General features: G+C 43.3%; 1 protein-coding gene across 1 annotated transcript in view; it reads right to left on the bottom strand.

Annotated features, from left to right (window-relative positions):
- Positions 1–21430, bottom strand: part of plcg2 (phospholipase C, gamma 2) — a 93874-nt gene that overhangs the window by 40868 nt on the left and 31576 nt on the right. Inside the window, exons 15-26 of the mRNA XM_034227063.1 lie at positions 21332–21400; positions 20856–20969; positions 19863–20032; positions 19329–19529; positions 17919–18041; positions 13379–13559; positions 12498–12566; positions 12285–12394; positions 11000–11096; positions 10837–10909; positions 7682–7854; positions 7377–7479 (exon numbers count right to left, since the gene is read on the bottom strand). Coding sequence (XP_034082954.1) covers positions 7377–7479; positions 7682–7854; positions 10837–10909; positions 11000–11096; positions 12285–12394; positions 12498–12566; positions 13379–13559; positions 17919–18041; positions 19329–19529; positions 19863–20032; positions 20856–20969; positions 21332–21400 — 1483 coding nt within the window. The remainder of the gene's footprint in view (positions 1–7376; positions 7480–7681; positions 7855–10836; positions 10910–10999; positions 11097–12284; positions 12395–12497; positions 12567–13378; positions 13560–17918; positions 18042–19328; positions 19530–19862; positions 20033–20855; positions 20970–21331; positions 21401–21430) is intronic.

Below are 21430 nucleotides of genomic sequence, written 5' to 3'. Positions count from 1 at the left end.
CCGTCGGAAAGTAGATTCCAAAGGGTGATCATAACACGAGTGAGCAGAAAGACAAAAGTTTGAATGATGAGAAACGCCAAGAAACTGAAAGGGACCGGAATCTACATTAACGAGCACCTCACGAAAAGGAACGCGGATATCGCAAGAACTGCGAGAGACCTGAGGAAGAGGAACAAAATGGAAGCTACCTGAACCAGGGACTGTAAAATATTCATCAAAACAAACGAAGGAAAAGTATCGATTGTGAAGGACAGTGAGGACTTATCTATATTTTAATGAACTCTGAGGATAAGAATATTACTCCCGCTATTGGTAAAGTATTGACAAATAATGCAATTACATCTATGCGCTATTTTCCATCACTTCATTCATTAAGCGTGAGTCAAAAGTTCCATCGACCACTCGATAATAATCCGTTATATTCAGTTTTGTATTTTGTATGATCAGTCATGAACTTACCTCCGTGTATGCACCATGGACTCAAATCACCCAGTCCCAGTGACCACAGTGACCGGAGTGAACTCTAAGGATTTAAATCTCTTTGATGAAAATCTAATAAGACATAACTGTTTCGACTCCCACATTGACCCAGACTCTAATTTCTTCAGGAATCTTACTAACAACTGCTGCTACTACAGCGAAACACTTTTTAACTTAGAACTTGAACTTAGCTATTAATGGTTTTTCATTAATACACTTTAATGCCCGTAGCCTTAATGCAAATAGTGACAAAATCAAACTATATCTTCAACTCATAAATAGATCTTTTGACATCATTGCAATCTCAGAGACCTGCAAACTGACTCAAACACTGTTGACCATTTTTTACCCGATTATGTGGCTTTTCATATGAATCGCAAACTCCAAAGAGGTGGAGGGGCTACACTGTTTGTTAAAAACACACTTTCTGCGAGATTGGTAGAAAGTCTTTCCCTCTGCTGCAACAACCTCCTTGAATCTGTCACCGTAGACATTGAGCTAAAACAGAACAAACATATACTCGTCTCATGCATGTACAGAAAGCCTGGAAGTAATCTTGAGGAATTTAATGAACAAGTAGAAAAAATGCTCAGACCTCATAGAATTAAAAACCTTTATGTGTGTGGAGATTTCAACGTTCATTTATTAAAATACAACTCGCTCCAACAGGCGAGACACTTCATGGATATGTGTTCTTCTCTCGGGCTTCTCCCTCTAATAACCAAACCAACCAGGTTAACTAGCACTACTGAAACCTAATTGATAACATGTTCACTAACGTCATAATGGGGCCCTCATCACTGATGCCAGGTTAACTAGCACTACTGAAACCTCATTGATAACATGATCACTAACGTCATAGTGGGGCCCTCATCACTGATGCCAGGTTAACTAGCACTACTGAAACCTCATTGATAACATGATCACTAACGTCATAGTGGGGCCCTCATCACTGATGCCAGGTTAACTAGCACTACTGAAACCTCATTGATTACATGTTCTCTAACGTCATAGTGGGGCCCTCATCACTGATGCCAGGTTAACTAGCACTACTGAAACCTCATTGATTACATGTTCACTAACGTCATAGTGGGGCCCTCATCACTGATGCCAGGTTAACTAGCACTACTGAAACCTCATTGATAACATGATCACTAACGTCATAGTGGGGCCCTCATCACTGATGCCAGGTTAACTAGCACTACTGAAACCTCATTGATAACATGATCACTAACGTCATAGTGGGGCCCTCATCACTGATGCCAGGTTAACTAGCACTACTGAAACCTCATTGATAACATGATCACTAACGTCATAGTGGGGCCCTCATCACTGATGCCAGGTTAACTAGCACTACTGAAACCTCATTGATTACATGTTCACTAGCGTCATAGTGCCTCATCACTGATGCCAGGTTAACTAGCACTACTGAAACCTCATTGATAACATGATCACTAACGTCATAGTGGGGCCCTCATCACTGATGCCAGGTTAACTAGCACTACTGAAACCTCATTGATAACATGTTCACTAACGTCATAGTGGGGCCCTCATCACTGATGCCAGGTTAACTAGCTCTACTGAAACCTCATTGATAACATGTTCACTAACGTCATAGTGGGGCCCTCATCACTGATGTCAGTGATGAGGGCCAATATTCACAATCTGCGGAAAATAACCTGTAAATAACAAAGAACAAAATACATACATAACTAAGCGGACATTAAATGACAGTTCTCTAAATAAATTAAATATTAACTTGAAAAATGAAAAATGACAAGAAGTATTTGAGATTCAAGATGTAAACAAATCCTATAATGAGTTTGTAAGGATTTTCATGCAAAACATGAACGAATGTTGTCCATATATTAAAATGAAGAACAGGAATAATAATGACTCAAAACCCTGGTTCACTCGTGGACTGAAAAACGCCTGCTGTAAGAAAAATGCACTCTATAGGACATTTTTGAAAAGTAAAAGCACTGAAGATGAAAGCCGTTATAAATTGTATAAAAACAGATTGACTACAATCCTTAGAAACTGTAAAAAACGATACTTCTCTGAAAAATTTGAAAATGCCATAGGAGATATGAAAACCACTTGGAAGGTAATAAATAGCATAATTAAGAAGAAAATAACTGACAACAGAAATGAATTCAAGAAATTCCAAACGCAAGGAAAAACCCCAACGGATGTTGCAAATAGCTTTAATGAGTTCTTTACTGAAACTGGCCCCAACCTGGCGAGTACAATCAGCCCAGCTTCATCTAAAGTGGATGATTTTCTGAAGAACTGCAACCAACAGAGTCTGTTCCTGAACCCAATTACAGAAAATGAACTGCTTGATATTGTTAATACTCAACACAGTAAACAGTCCAAAGATTATTTAGGACTTAGTCTGAATATTGTTAAACAAGTTGCACCAAACATTGTAGCCTCCCTAGTAAATAATATATGCAATAAATCGTTCCAACAAGGTATTTTTCCCAATGAAATGAAAATCGCGAAGGTGATTCCGGTTTTCAAATCTGGTGATAAATCTAGTTTTTAATAATTATAGACCCATTTCTTTACAACCACAATTCTCAAACATCCTGGAAAAACTCTTTAACAACCGTCTGGAGTCATTCCTCAGCTAATGTAATATACTATGCCCCAGCCAATATGGATTTCAGAAAAATCACTCTACTTCTTCAGCAGTAATTGAACTGGTTGAAGAAATTACCAACAACATTGAGAAATAAATGATTACAGCTGGTATATTCATTGACCTTAAAAAGGCTTCTGATACTGTGAACCATACCATACTGCTACACACATTAGAACATTATGGCATAAGGGGTCAAGCCAAAGAATGGGTCAAGAGTTATTTGATAAATAGGCTACAATATGTGGACATAGACGAGACGAAATCAAACAATCTTCCTATAACATGTGGAGTAACTCAAGGATCAATCTTAGGTCCAAAACTGTTCCTGATTTATATTAATGACATTATCAACACCTCAGACATGTTCAAATTCATTTTGTTTGCCGATGATACCACCATTCTCTGCTCCCATCATAATCTTGCCGATCTTGTTCAAATTGTGAATGCAGAATTAAAAATACTATGTAACTGGTTTGCAGTTAATAAATGATCCCTTAATGTGGCCAAAACAAATTACATTATTCAATACAAAGTCTGAGAGTAGAAATGACTGCATTATACGGATTTGCAATACAGAGATAGAGAAAGTTGGTGCATGTACATTTTTAGGACTCATTGTTGATGAAAAACTCAACTGGAAGCACCATATAAATTAAGTACAAACTAAACTGTCAAAAATAATAGGTATTTTGTATCGTTTTCTCGAGGAAAAAATACTCAGAACTCTCAATAACAGTGTATTTCTCCCTTAGCTTTATTACTGCTCCGAAATATGGGGAAACACGTACTCAACAAATCTACAAAAAATTATAACATCTAAAAAAAAAGTATTACGAATAGTCTGTGGTGTTGGTAAATATGAACATACAACTCCCATATTTAAAAAACTCAATCTATTCAAATGTGTTGATATAGTTAAGCTTAAAACAGTACTGATTATGCACAACATTTACCATAACAAAATGCCTACTAACATTCAAAAGCAGTTCCAAACCACAGTCAGGAAATACCCAACCAGGCATCCTAACTGGTTGTGTAAGCCCTGTAGAACAACCATCCAATCACAGCTGATCCATAATCGGAGTTAGAGCGTGGAATGGACTTCACCCAGACCTTTCAAGTATCACTAGTCATCATCAATTCTAAACTAAAGTAAAAACATTATATTTGCAGATTACTCCAGCTAACAAGTATGTGATATTCCCAGTATTACTTATATATGCATTTCATTTTTTCTTGCCCTAACTTTTATATTATTTTAATTTATTTTTTCAGTTTTCATTAGTTTTCTTAATTTCTTTGTACTCCTTCATTTCTATACGTTTTTGACGAAATAAATGCCATTATTATATTGATGCTAATGATGATGCACGGGAGGGCTACTCCCCATCAGCTATGCTTCAGCCCTCCCGCTTCTGCTCATTTTGTTCATTTGTGTGTATGAATTATAGGTTTTTGTTTTTGTATGATTTTAGTAGAATAAAAAAATTAAAAAATGTGTGTCCTGTCTCAAACTAATCTATGTGTAAGATCATTTCAAATGTACAAATATTTACTCTCATATTAAGTGTTACCATAACACCTTTTCCCGTGGAGTATCTAGCTCAATTGTTAGAGGCTCAGGAAATTGGAATGTAACTAACACTAATGCACAGTATTTGTACATGTGTGTCTAAACTAGGAAAACTGTTTCTACTAAGTTAGGAAGTGGCATAGAGTTTTAAAAGATAAGACCAAGTTTCGCACTCTGAAACAAATAAAAACATCTATTAATAATTATAATGATAGAATGCTACAATGATTCATATCTAAAGTCATGTTAAAACGAGCTTAACACATTAGGTTTAAACTGTTTGCTCTGGAGCATATTTCTGTGATCCAGCTGGGGCCCTGCTCACATCGTCATGTTCAGTGTGTGCTTCTGTGTGTGTGTTTCTGTGTGTGTGTTCAGAGTGTGTTTCTTTGTGTGTTTCTCTGTGTGTGTTCAGTGTGTGTCTGTTTGTGTGTTTCTCTGTGTGTGTTCAGAGTGTGTTTCTCTGTGTGTGTTCAGAGTGTGTCTGTCTGTGTGTGTTCAGAGTGTGTTTCTTTGTGTGTTTCTCTGTGTGTGTTCAGAGTGTGTTTCTCTGTGTGTGTTCAGAGTGTGTCTGTCTGTGTGTGTTCAGAGTGTGTTTCTTTGTGTGTTTCTCTGTGTGTGTTCAGTGTGTGTCTGTTTGTGTGTTTCTCTGTGTGTGTTCAGAGTGTGTTTCTCTGTGTGTGTTCAGAGTGTGTTTCTCTGTGTGTGTTCAGTGTGTGTCTGTTTGTGTGTTTCTCTGTGTGTTCCGAGTGTGTTTCTCTGTGTGTGTTCAGTGTCTGTCTGTCTGTGTGTGTTTCTCTGTGTGTGTTTCTCTGTGTGTGTTCAGTGTGTGTCTGTATGTGTGTGTTTCTCTGTGTGTGTTCAGAGTGTGTTTCTCTGTGTGTGTTCAGTGTGTGTCTGTATGTGTGTGTTTCTCTGTGTGTGTTCAGAGTGTGTTTCTCTGTGTGTGTTCACTGTCTTTCTGTCTGTGTGTGTTTCTCTGTGTGTGTTTCTCTGTGTGTGTTCAGAGTGTATTTCTCTGTGTGTTTATGTGTGTGTGTTCAGAGTGTGTTTCTCTGTGTGTGTTCAGAGTGTGTTTCTTTGTGTGTTTCTCTGTGTGTGTTCAGAGTGTGTCTGTCTGTGTGTTTCTCTGTGTGTGTTCAGTGTGTGTTTCTCTGTGTGTGTTCAGTGTGTGTCTGTATGTGTGTGTTTCTCTGTGTGTGTTCAGTGTGTGTTTCTCTGGGTGTGTTCAGTGTGTGTCTGTCTGTGTGTTTCTCTGTGTGTTTCTCTGTGTGTGTTCAGTGTGTGTCTGTATGTGTGTGTTTCTTTGTGTGTGTTCAGTGTGTGTCTGTGTGTTTCTCTGTGTGTGTTCAGCGTGTGTCTGTCTGTGTGTTTCTCTGTGTGTGTTCAGTGTGTGTCTGTCTGTGTGTTTCTCTGTGTGTGTTTCTCTGTGTGTGTTCAGTGTGTGTCTGTCTGTGTGTGTTTCTTTGTGTGTGTTCAGTGTGTGTCTGTGTGTTTTCTCTGTGTGTGTTCAGTGTGTGTCTGTATGTTTGTGTTTCTCTGTGTGTGTTCAGTGTGTGTCTGTTTGTGTGTTTCTCTGTGTGTGTTCAGTGTGTGTCTGTTTGTGTGTTTCTCTGTGTGTGTTCCGAGTGTGTTTCTCTGTGTGTGTTCAGTGTTTGTCTGTTTGTGTGTTTCTCTGTGTGTGTTCCTCTGTGTGTGATTCTCTGTGTGTGTTCCTCTGTGTGTGTTTCTCTGTGTGTGTTTCTCTGTGTGTTTCTCTGTGTGTGTTCAGAGTGTGTTTCTCTGTGTGTGTTCAGTGTGTGTCTGTCTGTGTGTTTCTCTGTGTGTGTTCAGAGTGTGTTTCTCTGTGTGTTTCTCTGTGTGTGTTCAGAGTGTGTTTCTCTGTGTGTTTCTCTGTGTGTGTTCTGAGTGTGTTTCTCTGTGTGTTTCTCTGTGTGTGTTCAGTGTGTGTCTGTCTGTCTGTGTGTTTCTCTGTGTGTGTTCAGAGTGTGTTTCTCTGTGTGTCTTCCTATGTGTGTGTTTCTCTGTGTGTGTTCCTCTGTGTGTGTTCAGAGTGTGTTTCTCTGTGTGTTTCTCTGTGTGTTCCTCTGTGTGTGTTCAGAGTGTGTTTCTCTGTGTGTTTCTCTGTGTGTTCCTCTGTGTGTGTTCAGTGTGTGTTTCTCTGTGTGTGTTCCTCTGTGTGTGTTCAGTGTGTGTTTCTCTGTGTGTGTTTCTCTGTGTGTGTTCAGTGTGTGTCTGTCTGTGTGTTTCTCTGTGTGCGTTCAGAGTGTGTTTCTTTGTGTGTGTGTTCAGAGTGTGTTTCTTTGTGTGTGTGTTCAGAGTGTGTTTCTTTGTGTGTTTCTCTGTGTGTGTTCAGAGTGTGTTTCTTTGTGTGTGTGTTCAGAGTGTGTTTCTTTGTGTGTTTCTCTGTGTGTGTTTCTCTGTGTGTGTTCAGAGTGTGTTTCTCTGTGTGTGTTCAGTATGTGTCTGTTTGTGTGTTTCTCTATGTGTTTCTCTGTGTGTTCAGAGTGTGTTTATTTGTGTGTTTCTCTGTGTGTGTTCAGTGTGTGTTTCTCTGTGTGTTTCTTTGTGTGTTCAGAGTGTGTTTATTTGTGTGTTTCTCTGTGTGTGTTCAGTGTGTGTTTCTCTGTGTGTTTCTCTGTGTGTTCAGTGTGTGTTTCTCTGTGTGTTTACCAAAGCGGTCCTTCTCCTTGCTGCGTGGCTGACAGTAGACCACCATGTCTGACATCTCCATGGCGACCTCCGCCTTCTTCTCTACTTCCTCCTGCTGTCTGATCTGAGATTGGACAAAACAAATTGACATTTCCTGTTGGCACAGTGGGGCTGACAGACAATCAGTCTGTGGTTACACGGTATGTAGTATATTTCAATCATATGCTGTCTGAAGATGCCGTATGATGCTACACACTCTCTGCGAGCTGAGTAACGTAGAGAGATGTTATATAATAACATTTTCTTATATACTCTGAGATCCTCACCTCCTGCTCCCTGTTGTACTGCTTGCTCATCTCTCTCTGGGTGATGTCCCAGGCCACCTTGTACCACTCGAACAGCTCCTCCAGAGAGCTGGCTGACAGGTCGAACTGCAAGCTGTCCTGGTCCACGTCCTGCAGCGTCAGCACGTTGGACTTCCCGTTCTTACCGTTCCTCACTGGAGACAAGGGGGGGGGGGGGGGGGGGGGGGGGGGGGGGGGCTCAGTGAGGGAGGGCAGATGCATCGCTCCCACACTGAAAAACTGAGATGTTGACTTTAATTAAATGTATCATTAGGTCATTAGGTTAGTTTAAATAATATTACGTTTAAATAAAAAAAATATTAGGTTAAATGTAATATTATTGCTTTTAACTAACCTAATACAGTTATGTGAAATCTGTTGACATATTACATTTAAAGTAAATGTTTCTATTTTTCAGTGTGCATATTTTAATAGATAATGCATATTCAAATCCCATTGTTAAAATGTGTAAGATCTTGTACTAGAGTAAAAGTAGAAGTACCAGAGTGTATGAATACTCTGTTACAAGTAAAAGTCCTGCATTCAAAATGTTACTGAACTGAAAGTAGAAAAGTATTAGCTGTATATATATATCAGTGGCGAACCGTCAGGGCCTTCAAGGTATTCAGAGGATACCCTGGAACATTCAGATAAAACAAACAAAAAAATCGATTTAATTATATAAATAAAATGTATATGAAATGAATAAATGAGAATCGTATCTGTGTTGATGATCTGTAATATTACAGTGTTACGTTGATTTGTTTGTCCTTCTCGGACCATGCACTACGCATTTCAGTGGTTTTGTGTTAGAAAAGAAAGCAACCAATCAGATCTTGTTCTGGGTCTCTGGGTAGAATATCCTTCAACAAAGTATTCTACATCCTTGATAGAATGCCCTGGCCGTTGCACTGAATGAGAGCGTACGTTTGGACTGACAGTTTGATCAACCAATCATATATTGTTTTGTAGCCAATGGGCGTATTCTTTCAGAGTTTCCCTCGGTCCCAGGGTACTCCAGAAGGCTCGCTAGTTAACTGGCTCGAGACAGAGGATCAAGATGAATGCGACGAAGCAATTCATGCCGTTTTATTGTTTTTAACGTTGAAATGACAAGTGCAACAGGTGAAGATGAAGTTGTTAAGGAATTGTTGTGAGTACCCTTTTCAAGACGACAATTCAGTGAAAAGACGGACATTATAATGCCGCGGGGGCGGCGGCGGGGGATGTGTGTGTCTACAGAAGGTCCAGTTGTGATAGACACGGTTCACCACTGATATATATATATATATATATATATACTTAAAGTACCAAAAGTAAAAGTAGTCATTGTGCAGATTGGTCCATGTCAGAATAATATCTATGATATGTTTTATAATGATTGATCATAAAGTGTTCTCAAAGCTGGTAAAGGTGCAGCTAGTTTGAATGACTTTGTATACTGCAGGGTAGCTTGTGAATTTACTCCAGGTGGAACTAAAGTCTGATTCAACACTTGATTATATTTCACATCATTCATCCAGATCTGTGAAGTAACTAAAGGTATTAAATACATGTAGTGGAGTAAAAGTACACCATTTACCTGAAAAGTCTCTGAAATGGTTCATTAGTACAGTACTTTGGTAAACGTACTTAGTTACTTTACACCACTGGATTTAGTTGACTTGTTCATATTAAACCACAAGGAAGCCACATTAGTGATTGCAGCACATGCAGCACTCCAAATACAAAGTGCTAATTCAAAATGGCCGACTCTTTTTCCCAAATGTGATGATAAAGGCGCGTTCACACCGGAGTACTTTTCCCCGTACTTTTCCCGTTTAGTTCCGTTAGAACTGCGTTCACAACAAAAGGAGTACTTAGTGCCGGGAACTAGAGAGGTGGTACTATCCTGGGGAGAAAAAAGTACCAATTTCTATTGGCTGGGCGAATTGCAAACCACGGCCCGTAAAAATGTTTAAAAGTTTTGTGAAGCCGCCATTGTATTTGCTGGCATTAGCATTATTAGCATTAGCCCCGCGCACCAACGCAGAGAGACTAACTTATGGCAACACAAAAGAAAACATGGGAGCGGTGGAGATGAGGGGGTGTCGGCGTTCTGGCGATTTACTCTGAAGGCTTCAGTAGAAGCTGCTGGAAGTCCCAGCAGCTTTTACTGAAGCCAGTCCCCAACTCCGGGGCCTTCGGGTGGCAGTATACGCCGTGAAGAAGTGACGTCAGCGGCTTCATTTGCGTAATCTTACCTCAGGGAACTTATTCCGGTGTGAACACGATCTGTACTTAGTGCCATAGGGGTACTAAGTGCCGGGGCACTAAGTGCCGGCACTTAGTACAGCAAAGTACTTCGTGTGAAAGCGGCTCGAACTGCAATATGGGGATCAAATCTTCCCAACTTGTTGATGTAAAACATTTGTAAGTACCCCTTCTAAAAAAACTGAAATTGTTTTGGGAGACTTAGCCGACACATGCAGCGGCGTCACAGTGAGGTGTTTCTGTTTATTTCAGGAAAGCTAAAGTGATTAAAGGATGTATTAAAGTAGTGACACAAGAATGTATAAGTGTAACAAACTGGCGGTAATGCAGATATGATATTTATATAGCATTTTAAATCATAGTTATACCGGTTAATTGACTAGTCATGGGTGGGAAACAGTGCGTCACCTGCTAGATGATATGGTGTGTAACCACCTGTTGCTAAACTGGGATTTGTGTATTGAGATGAATATCATCATTCAATGTGTTTGGCGGGTTAATTCAAAGTGGACTTTTATTTTAATTAATGAATGAAGCAATGTGCCTGCAATAGGCAGTGAGGATACATTTTCCAACTTTATTTAATTTTTAGAAGGACATAAAGACTTGTTTGACAAATAAAATGGTAAGATGTATACATGAGTTTAGTTTAATTTACACCAGGTGCAGTAACATTTGTTTTATTTGTCAGTTAGTTGGTTGGCTTAATGTATATTGTTTGTTTGTTTTCGGTCTTTTTATTTAGTTGGTTTGTAAACCTTGCAAAGCTCTGTGTATGTACTAGGAACAGCACCAGTGTAGTGTAGCGAGGATAGTGAGAACATATGCTTGTAACCACGGGAGTGTGTGAATGTAAAGCATGTACGAGACACTCAATAACTCACAGTGTTGGATGTTGCACTTGGAGATGTCCACCACTCCCTTACACAGTTCCCCCAGTGGGTTGTCTTCCATGTCCTGTTTTAATCCACGTCACAAACACACACAGATTATTCTCAGTGTGCAGATGGACCTGGGTTTAAACTGTGAGTTGAACTCTACTCTCACCTGTTCTCTGGTGTCAGGTCTGCTGTTGTTGGATACTTCCTCTACATAGTTAGATGGAAAGAACTGCTGCAGCCTTCTACCTAAATCGCCTTTCCACCTGCAGGGAGTGAAATAAGGAGGAAGTGCAAATGAAAATGCATTACACAGGGGTATAAAGTTAATTCCTAAAATGTGGCAAAACTCATGACTGACACTGAAAAAACTGAAACATTTACTTTAATTAGAATAATAATGTATTACGTCAACACATTTCACATAACTGTATTAGGTTAGTTCAGGGGTCGGCAACCCGCGGCTCCGGAGCCGCATGCGGCTCTTTAAGCCCTCTGCTCTGGCTCCCTTGAGCTTGGACAAAAATAAGAAGGAAATCAAATTAAAATATTTGTAGGACTATTTATATTTAATTGCATGGTTGAAATGTTTGGTATCTTGTATTTGGAGGTGATACTGTGACACAGAAATAAAAAACGGTTTTAAATTAGATCAACTAAAATATGCGTCACATCCTGCTACGGTCCCGCGAATAACCTGACCCCCGGCTCGATGAGCGAACTATGGATAAATCAAAGAAAAGTACCGGAGGAACACAGGATTTAATTCTGTGTGGACAGAGTTATATGCTTTCACAGCAAACGATGCTGGTTTACCGGTATGTTTGATATGTGGAGAGAAGTGGTCAAAGGTGCTGCAGCCTTTACGTATCGAGGAAAAACACGGGAGAGGAAGACAGCTGACGATCTTCAGTCATAATTCAATCAGTAAACTCTTTTTAGGGTGCAGCTATATGTTTTATTTATTTTAAAGTGGGCCCATTTTAATTATATTAATTTTCTTCAAATGTGCAGAGGACTCCCCAAGTGCTGTGTTGATTTATTTAAAAGTAGGCCTGTGTATTTTTTGTTATTCTCCTTATAAGAGTTCTTTGTTTATTATTAGAGGTAAACCGTTTTCTATAATGTAATAGATATTAAATGCAAAAAAACTGTAGTTTTTGTCTATGATATAACAATATATACAACTTTATAAGCTATCAAATATGTTTTAGGGCTCCAGACAAAAAAAAAAATGGTGGATAGGGGGCAAAATGGCTTTTTTGGTCCAAAAGGTTGCAGACCCCTAGGTTAGTTGAAAACAATAACATTAAGTTGAACCTAATATTTTTTATTTAAACTTGATATTATTGCTTTCTACTAATCTAGTGCAGTTATGTGAAATCTGTTGATATAACACATACAATTCTATGTTTCAGTTTTTCCAGTGGACTGGAGTCTTTTTATGGACTCACCATCCATCGCCAGACATGGACACATTGTGTATCAAAGCTCCTTTACTGAAGCTGAGCTCATCCGTCTTCTTAGCCTGGTAGCTGTACACAGCCCTGACTGTACTCTTAGGCTAAAGGACACAAACACACACAGCAAAGAAAGTCTTCATGAAGGGAAAACTGCCCAGGACAACACAAATGCAAAGCAGGAAGTGTATGGTGGTGCATACACACCAGTGAGGGTTCGATCTCGTTGGGTTCCACGTATGTCTGCACGTCATACAGGGACGCACAGCCTTTCTCCTGCGTTAGCACACAGAGATGGGTAGCAGTTAAGAGACATACATTGAGCCGGTATTGGCCTTCATTTTACATTATCAGGGCTAAAACAACAACCCCCATATAGGCGATTTAAGGATGCATTGGTGACTATTTTGGAAGAGAAACAACATGTTAACAGGCCTGCGTATATTGGCAGGCATATTCTTATTTGTATGTATTTGTATCCATGCTAACAGTTGGAACCAAGAATGAAAATGTCAGTCGTTAAAATTAAAATATCTTAAAAACTATGGAATGGATCACATTGACATATGAGCACCACCAGCAAGCAGCTCGACAGTTTTGGTTAAGAATGAAATGTCTCCATAATTATTATACACATCTTGATGTGTATGTTTCAGCCTCAGCTGTACTGTGTGTTAAATGATAAAAGATACTTCACCAAGAAAACCCAAACATTACAATATTACAGATAAAATCACAATGTCAACATTTTCATTGTGAGCATGTTAGCATGCTGGTGTTAGCATTTAGCTCAAAATACTGCTGCATTGAGGTACAGCGTCACAGAGACGATAACATAGCTACACTTAAACAGACCTTGGCCCAAATGTCCCTAAAACAAAGATAATTCAATGAGAAATAAGATTAACAGAAAACAAAATATCTGCCTTGGATGTGACATCACAGATCTTGTCATTTATATAAACTCTCCGTTTAAAATAAAAATGTTAAGGATTCTGTCGAAAATACGTTTAAATGGTTTCGACTTCACAATAAGAACGATGGAATGAATTTGTTCTGACCTGTTGGTTAAGGGTTTGGTAACTCACTGTGCTGAATTGATCCACCAGCTTGGGGCTAACTGGGTAACGTAGTTTTATCTTCCGGTACAGCGGCTTCTTCTTGAAGTAGTTCACCAGCTCCACAAGGCTCTCAAACTCTGTGGTGGTTCCCAGCAGGTACATGTTGCCCTCCTTCTGGATACGACAGTGTTTCACTTTACCGTCACCTCTGAAAGAGAGAACACACACACACCCACCCACCCACCCACACACACACACACACACACACACCACACACACACACCACACACACCACACACACACACACACACACACACACAACACACACACACACACACACACACACATCACACACACACACACACACACACACACACACACACACACACACACACACACACACACACACACACACACACACACACACACACACACACACACACACAACACACACACACACACAGTCAGATCTTGTACTTAAAGCTCACCTATTATGCTATATCTCTGGCACAAAATATTTAAATGTTATTTTTGGATCCTGAACGAGACCGCCGCCAGAGCGCGTCTCCCCGTTACCTGCAGAAGGTAAACGCGTCGAGGGAAGACGTTGCTCGTGGGGGACATGGACTGCGGTTGACGACGGCTAATGGCGGCCCCATTCACACGTACGGCTTGAGGCCTATGTGTTTGTGTATTGGAGGACAGCGGTTCAACTGGGATTTTGTGACGGCAGACATTTCTTTTCCCCTCCTCGGGGCAGACTTTTTATGTGCTCACGGATTCCTGGTGGACGTTAAAAATAAACGCTTGGTTGATGCCTTGACGTTTTCCTCCCTCGGCTGTCGGGCTCCCTGTCGGGGGCGGACATTTTTCTCAGGCTGTTGGCTGAATTTCCAGACCTGACGCTACCCACCTTCTCCGCGCTCACCACCAATCATGGGGTGAAGCACCACGTCACCACCGAAGGTCCCAGGCGGTTGAACCCTTCTAAGCTTGCAGTAGCGAGGGTGGAGTTTTCAACCATGGAACGTCTGGGTATCATCCGCCGGTCTGACAGTCCTTGGGCCTCTCCTCTGCATGTCGTTCCCAAGCCAAACGGCGGTTGACGCCCGTGCAGGGATTAACGACGCCATGACGCCTAACCGCTACCCGGTGCCGCACATCCAGGACTTTTCAGCACATCTGGCCGGTACGCTGGTGTTTTCAAAAGTGAACCTGTTGCGCGGATACCACCAGGTGCCCATGCATTCCCTGGACTTTCCCAAGACGGCAGTGATAACGCCGTTTGGACTTTTTGAGTTCCTGCGGATGCCTTTTGGGCTCAAGAACGCTGCTCAAACGTTCCAGCGCCTGATGGATTCGGTGCTGCGGGACCTGACGTTTGTGTTTGTCTGCCTGGACGACATACTCGTCGCCAGCGCTTCGGTGGAAGAGTACCTGTCACACCTCCAAGCCCTTTTCACGAGGCTCAGCCAACACGGGTTGATAATCAATCCTGCAAAGTGCCAGTACGGGGTGTTTGACATCGACTTCCTCGGACACCGCATCACCAAAGGCGGTGCAGCACCCCTGCCGGCGAAGGTTGAGGCTGTTGCGGCGTTTCCTCGCCCGCTCACAGCCAGGTCGCTCTGTGAGTTCCTGGGGATGGTGACTTTCTACCACCGTTTCATTGCCCGGGCCGCCCACATTATGCGGCCGTTGTATTAGGCTTTGAAGGGTACGACCCCCATCCAGGCGATCGACTGGACGGCGGAAGCTGAGTCTGCTTTTACGGAGGTCAAGACCGCGTTGGCTCAGGCAGCCCTGTTGACGCACCCATAGTCCACGGGCCCCATCTCCATTACCACAGACGCATCGGACTACGCCGTTGGTGCGGTGCACGAGCAGTGGGTGGAGGGCGCTTGGCAGCCACTCGCCTTTTTCAGCCGTCAGTTAACGCCCAGGGAACGCAGGTACAGCACTTTTGACCGATAACTCCTTGGACTCTGGCTGGCCGTGCGGCACTTCCGTTTTTTGCTGGAGGGCCGTGAATTTATGGCGTTTGTCGACCACAAGCCGCTCACGTTCGCCATGTCAAAAGTGGCAGAGCCTCGGTCTGCACGTCAACAGCGGCAGCTGTCTTACATCTCGGAGTTCACCACAGACATTAAGCACGTGGCTGGCAAATCGAACCTAGTCGCAGATTGCCTCTCCAGGGTCGTCATCGGAGCCATCCAGTTGGGCCTGGACTATACCCACATGGTGGCGGACCAGGTCACAGATGGTGTTCGGCGACGCGGGCGTTACTCTCCTGTGTGACGTCTCCACGGGCCTGCCGCGGCCAGTCGTTCCCGCCAGTTGGAGGGGCTCCATGTTTGAGGCAGTGCACGACCTGTCACACCCCGGTGGTAAGCCTTCGGTGCGCTTGGTGGCCGCGTAGTTCGTCTGGCGGGGGCTGAAAAAGGATGTAAGGACTTGGGCTGGTGAGTGCGTGGCTTGTCAGCGCGCTAAGGTGCACCGCCACACGAAGGCCCCTTTAGAACGTTTCCTAGTGCCTGAGAGGAAGTTTGACCACGTCAACATCGACCTGGTTGGTCCATTACCCTCCTCTCAGGGCTTTTCCTACCTCCTCACCATGGTGGACAGGACGACCCGTTGGCCGGAGGCGGTCCCTCTCGTGTTAACATCGGCGGCTGACATAGCCCGGGCTTTCATTGCGACATGGGTGTGTCGGTTTGGCACCCCGTCAGACATATCCTCAGACCGGGGTTCACAGTTCACGTCCGAGCTCTGGAACGCCGTGGCGAGTGGTTTGGGGGTTAGGCCTGAGGACCGTGCCTAAGGAGGATCTGCAGTGCTCCACGGCCGAGATGGTTTACGGTCAGCCGCTGAGGGTTCCGGGGGATTTCCTCCCCAACGCATCGGCTCCCTGGTCGGCGACGGCCCAGCGGGCTTTACTGCAGGACGCCGCTGAGGCCTTTGCTCCGATCCCCACTGCTCGGCACGGAACTCAGGTGTCCCGGGTTCCCGTGGGGCTCCGCTCGGCAGAGCATGTGTTCATCCAACATGACACGCACAGAGGCCCTCTGCAGCCCCCTTACGATGGGCCTTTCCAAGTCTTGGAACACGGGGACAAGCACTTGGTGGTCGAACTGGGTGGCAGAGCCGAGCACGTCTCGGTGGACCGCGTGAAGGCTGCTCACCTGGACTTGGACCAGCCGGTGGTGCTGGCTCGACCTCCGCGGCAGGGCTGCCCCCCGGCCTCAACCCCTGTCACAGAATTGGGGCCTGCGGTTCCGGCCCCATCTCTTCCAGCGGCCGCCCCTTCAGAGGTCGCCTCCCCGGCTCCCGTTCTTTGGAGTCGGGGTGGTCGGCTTGTCGTTCCTCCTCGCCGCACAGACTTTGTGTACGAGTGAATTCTGGGGGTGCTTGTGTGGTGACAGTTACGGGACATCATTCACTGTGTCATATAGTGTGTGTTGCAACCCGGACCGGTTAGTGAGGGTACCGGGGTTTGGGGTTATTCATGCTAGCTGGTTACACAGAGCAGCACATGTACTCACGTCTTATGGATTAATGAATAATAAAGAAAATCCATTCTGAATGCACCGCCTCTGTTCATCGGCTCTACAAGGTTCAATAACCCACTTTAGCTTATATGACTGGAGAGAGGCGAGCTCTTCTTGGGAGGCCGTTGCATTTATTTAGTTGTTCTTCTGTTTCACAAAATACATCACAGACCTCTGTTTTTCTGCTGCCTCGTTTCACTTTTAGAAACATACACACGTTCCCTCACTGTCGCTCTACCGTCCACCCACACACATGCGCACACCCCTCTCTCTCTCTCTTAAAGGGACAGCGATCTCATCTCACTCTGCATGACCCTAATAGCATAACATGTGTGTTCTGGAGAATCACAGAATGGACGATCGTCCTTATTATTATACAGTTTAAACCAATTATTTTTATTTGTTTGTTAAATTCGGCATCATGTAAGTTGCGCTGACAGGTCCACACACAGCTTCCCCGCAGCGAGGCTCCCCCCGTCCTCCTGTTGACACAATCGTCGGCACGCTGAATTTTTGTTGCTAATGGCACTTCATATCAAAAAGGTTGCCGACCCCTGTTATATCTGAACAATCTATTATAGGGCCATATCTATACAAAACATGTATCTGAAGTGTTTTGCCCAAAATACCAAACAGACCACCAATTGTAGCATGCCTCATATCCCTCTATTTCAGCCCTGTTACTAAAGTGCTAATTCTGGGTCCGTAGCTTTAAATGTAACCGAGCTGCTGCTGGCCACGCCTCTTTGGAGCCGCTGCTGGCCACGCCCCTTTGGAGCTGCTGCTGCAAGCAGTGAGCTCTGTGAAGAGAAGGCGGTCTACCAGCAGAAACTCAGCTTTTACATCCGGCTTCTTTACACATTCTCTCCAGTACAGCGTTAACTCTGAGTGTTAGCGATGCTTGCTAATGTAAACACAGACCATATTACTCAAAATTGTACTTAAGTACTGTACTTGAGTCAATCTACTTCGTTACCTAACACCACTGCTTGAGAGACAAAAAGTGTGTGTCACTGCACCTGAAGGTGATGGCGAAGGAGTCTGGTTCTCCCTCTCTCTGCCGGATGAGGAAAGCTCCATCCCTGGGAATCCTCAGCAGGTAATCCTCCGCCTGACCTCGGCTCAGGTTACTGTAGAACCAGCTACACACACACACACACACACACACACACACACACACACACACACACACACACACACACACACACACACACACACACACACACACACACACACACACACACACACACACACACACACACACACACACACACACACACACACACACACACACACACACACACACACACACACACACACATCACACACACACGACACCACACACACACACAAACACACCACACACACACACACACACACACACACACACACACACAAGTGGTCAGGCTTTGGCAAAACATGTGTTGTTTTCCCTTTCATTTCACTAAAGCATATTCAAATGGATTCAAAATGAAGAGAACAATACACACGGGTGGAGTTACTCTCTGGGTGTATGAGAGTGAAAGTGGAAACAAATACATTCATGTGCGGTTAACACCAAGCAAAAGTTGGAAGCAGATCTTTAACAGTTTTCTTTCCTTTTGAAAGAAAACCATTGTACCTTCAAATGAAGCTATTTATAATATGATTACTTTAGGTGCTAATCGGTGGATTAGGGACATTCCACAGCCCTTGTTTCTCATTAAACCTGATCAAACACTGTATGATCAATGGTTGGAATGAACATGAAACCAGCATGGTAGCAAAACTGCTCTCCACCAGGGGGTGTGGTGGTCAAGTTGCATTGTGGGTAATGCAGGGCGGCACTTGTTATATATATCTGGTTCTGCTGCATCGATATTGATTCCTTTTTACAATTCTTTGTCCATCGTAAGTCTGACAACATTAGAAGCTAACTGGCAGATGTTGGGCAATTTTCACAATTACCATAAGTTGCGTTGATTAGCATCTAGTTAAAAAATGGCTTGACCGATTTGGACAATTTTGTAGTGGTTTGGGGGGTTATTGAGGATGCTGAGTCCATTTCTGACATTTTCGTGATCAAAAATGGCAGTTTAAACCGGAAAGTGGTCATATTTGTGGACTGATATCAAGGAATTTGGGGTCAATTTTGAAGTTTTAGAGGATGCTGGATCATTTGGAGTGGAAAGATTGATTATCTATTTGAAAGAAATTCTCCACAGTAGAGGTAATAATTGTAATCTTGTGCTCTCTTTATCCAATGGTAGCAACAGGTCAGGTCATGATATTGATATTGTCATTTTATTTTTTTATGTGAGTTTAACAGTGAAACAAACGTTTTTTCCCAAAAGGTTGTGGAATAAATGATGTGCTTTAATTTACAAAAATGATATCAAGGTATTTTTATGATTTTTAGCATGTGCTGTATCAGGCTGTTATGGCCTCACCCCTCCTGCAGGTGGGGGCTGGGCTGCGGCACAGCCTCAGTGAGGCGCAGCTCGAAGTCCTGGCAGCGCAGCGGGTTGTCTCTGTAGTGCTGGATCAGAGAGAACACGCTGGGGAAGTGCAGGTTGGGCGTCAGGAAGAAGTACGTGTGCGCCCCCTCTAAACCCGAGCGGATACGACAGTGCTGAACCCGCCCACTGCGCCTGGAACACATGCACACAGGTACTCTTAATTAAGATAAGAGGAGGATACCATCATTTAGTGTAGGTTGCTACACTGACTATGTACTTCAAACATACAGAATATTTTTTTAGACTTTTGCTCACATCCAAAACATTTTCCCTCATGTGGCCCTAATCTTCTTCCGTACCTACAACCCCCTCTCATATACAAATCTGAAGAAAAAAATAATAATTCTGAAATGTGGTATTTCTAAATTGGACCTTTGGATAAGGTGACCCCTGCAATGGGACAACGTATGGGACAAAAAAGTTTCAGTTGGCCATGAGATGAAGAAGGTGTACGGCATGCAGTACCAGAAGGAGAGGGTGAAGTCTTTGACGTAGGTATCGCTCTGTCGCACAAGGAAGGTTCCGTCTGTTCCTCCGTTCTCTGTACAGTAGTCCAGGATCAGCCGCTCGCCCATCTGCCGGCCCTCCTTCATGCGACCATGGAACCACGGTTCTGAGGTGTGCAGGTCCTGGTACTGAGACAACACTTCACGTTTCACATGTCCTCTCTGTAACTGTTACCTCATGTTCTTTGTAGGTAAATGATCATTAGCCTTATTTTCCACAGAACAAAAATATGGAGATCGTTTTTCATGTGTAAAGCTTTCACACCTAAGCAGACAGGCATATCTCGTTCTGTACATTCGACCATCATAATTAACCAACCGTTTTTAACTATAATAACCCCCCCCTTGAATCTACACACGCTCATTACTCCAATAATTCAATGCTGTGCAGAAAGTTACAATGTGCTCTCAATTCATATTCATTTAACACATGTGCTGCGTAGCCTTTGATAGGCTTAATGGTCAGTATATATAGCGCACAGGGGCGGGCTGGGACAAAAAAATCAGCCCGGGCATCTCGACCGGCCCACTTCGGTACCACTAGTAAATTGTCAACGGGGGGGGCGCTAGTGACTAGTGACTTATCCGACCGGCCCACATCGTCCGACCGGCCCACTTCGGTACCGGCCCATCATCCCGAACGTCCCGATGGCCAGTCTGCCACTGATAGCACATTAACAAAGCTCATTCTATTTCAGTTAATCTTTTTTTAATTATTTTTCAGTTCTGGCTTGCACTCTTTTCTGCGATGCATTTTAGCCCTGCTTGCGTTTCTTGATACATTACTCACCCACTCATCAAATCTCAACTCATTAGTTATACTAAATGTTCGAAAATCTTTATGATTGACACTTGTGGACCTGTGGTATATTATATGAAAGCCCTTAAAGTTCATTCTAAATGTAAAAACTGCATTTACAATAAGCTGGTAAACAGCAGCCATGTGTTTTACCTTCCTGTGGTCTTCGTCCTCCTCCTCGGTCTCCTCTGCGTAGTACAGCTTGTCATCAGAGATCACACAGTAGTGCCTGTTCCAGCGCTGAGGAAGGGACGACCACATGCTTAACATCCAACAAGCTGCTCAGATGGGAAGCTTTTAATTGTACTCTTGGTGCAATGTATTTGTGCACCTTGTGTTATATTTAAAATCCATAAATAAAGTTAGAAAAGGAAGAAAATATCCTGCTGCAAATGTGTAGTGCTGGTCATGTGACTGTGACAATATCACTGCTTTAGAGTTTTGCAATAGTGATCACTTTAATTATGATCATCAATATAAGCACTTTCCACTTTTTTGAAATTGATATTATGTATATTCAAACAGATCAATACAGATCATCCCCATGTCCTAAAAGGAGTCTAGCTACCTTCTCCATCGACCCCCCCCCCCCCACATAACTGGTCCACCAGGGTCCCAGATCGTCCAGGGTCCCCTGCTTCTTGCCCCTTCCTGAAGTCCGTACTGGTCCCCCCCCCCTCCACACTGAGCTTCTTGTGCTGTGAGCGGGAAACAAAGAGAGTGCAATC

The sequence above is a fragment of the Gymnodraco acuticeps genome, unplaced genomic scaffold (genome assembly GCF_902827175.1).
Source record: "Gymnodraco acuticeps unplaced genomic scaffold, fGymAcu1.1, whole genome shotgun sequence".
In the NCBI taxonomy this organism is placed as follows: Eukaryota; Metazoa; Chordata; class Actinopteri; order Perciformes; family Bathydraconidae; genus Gymnodraco; species Gymnodraco acuticeps.
Note: the sequence above shows the minus strand (reverse complement) of the source record. Positions and strands in the feature narration are given on the sequence as shown.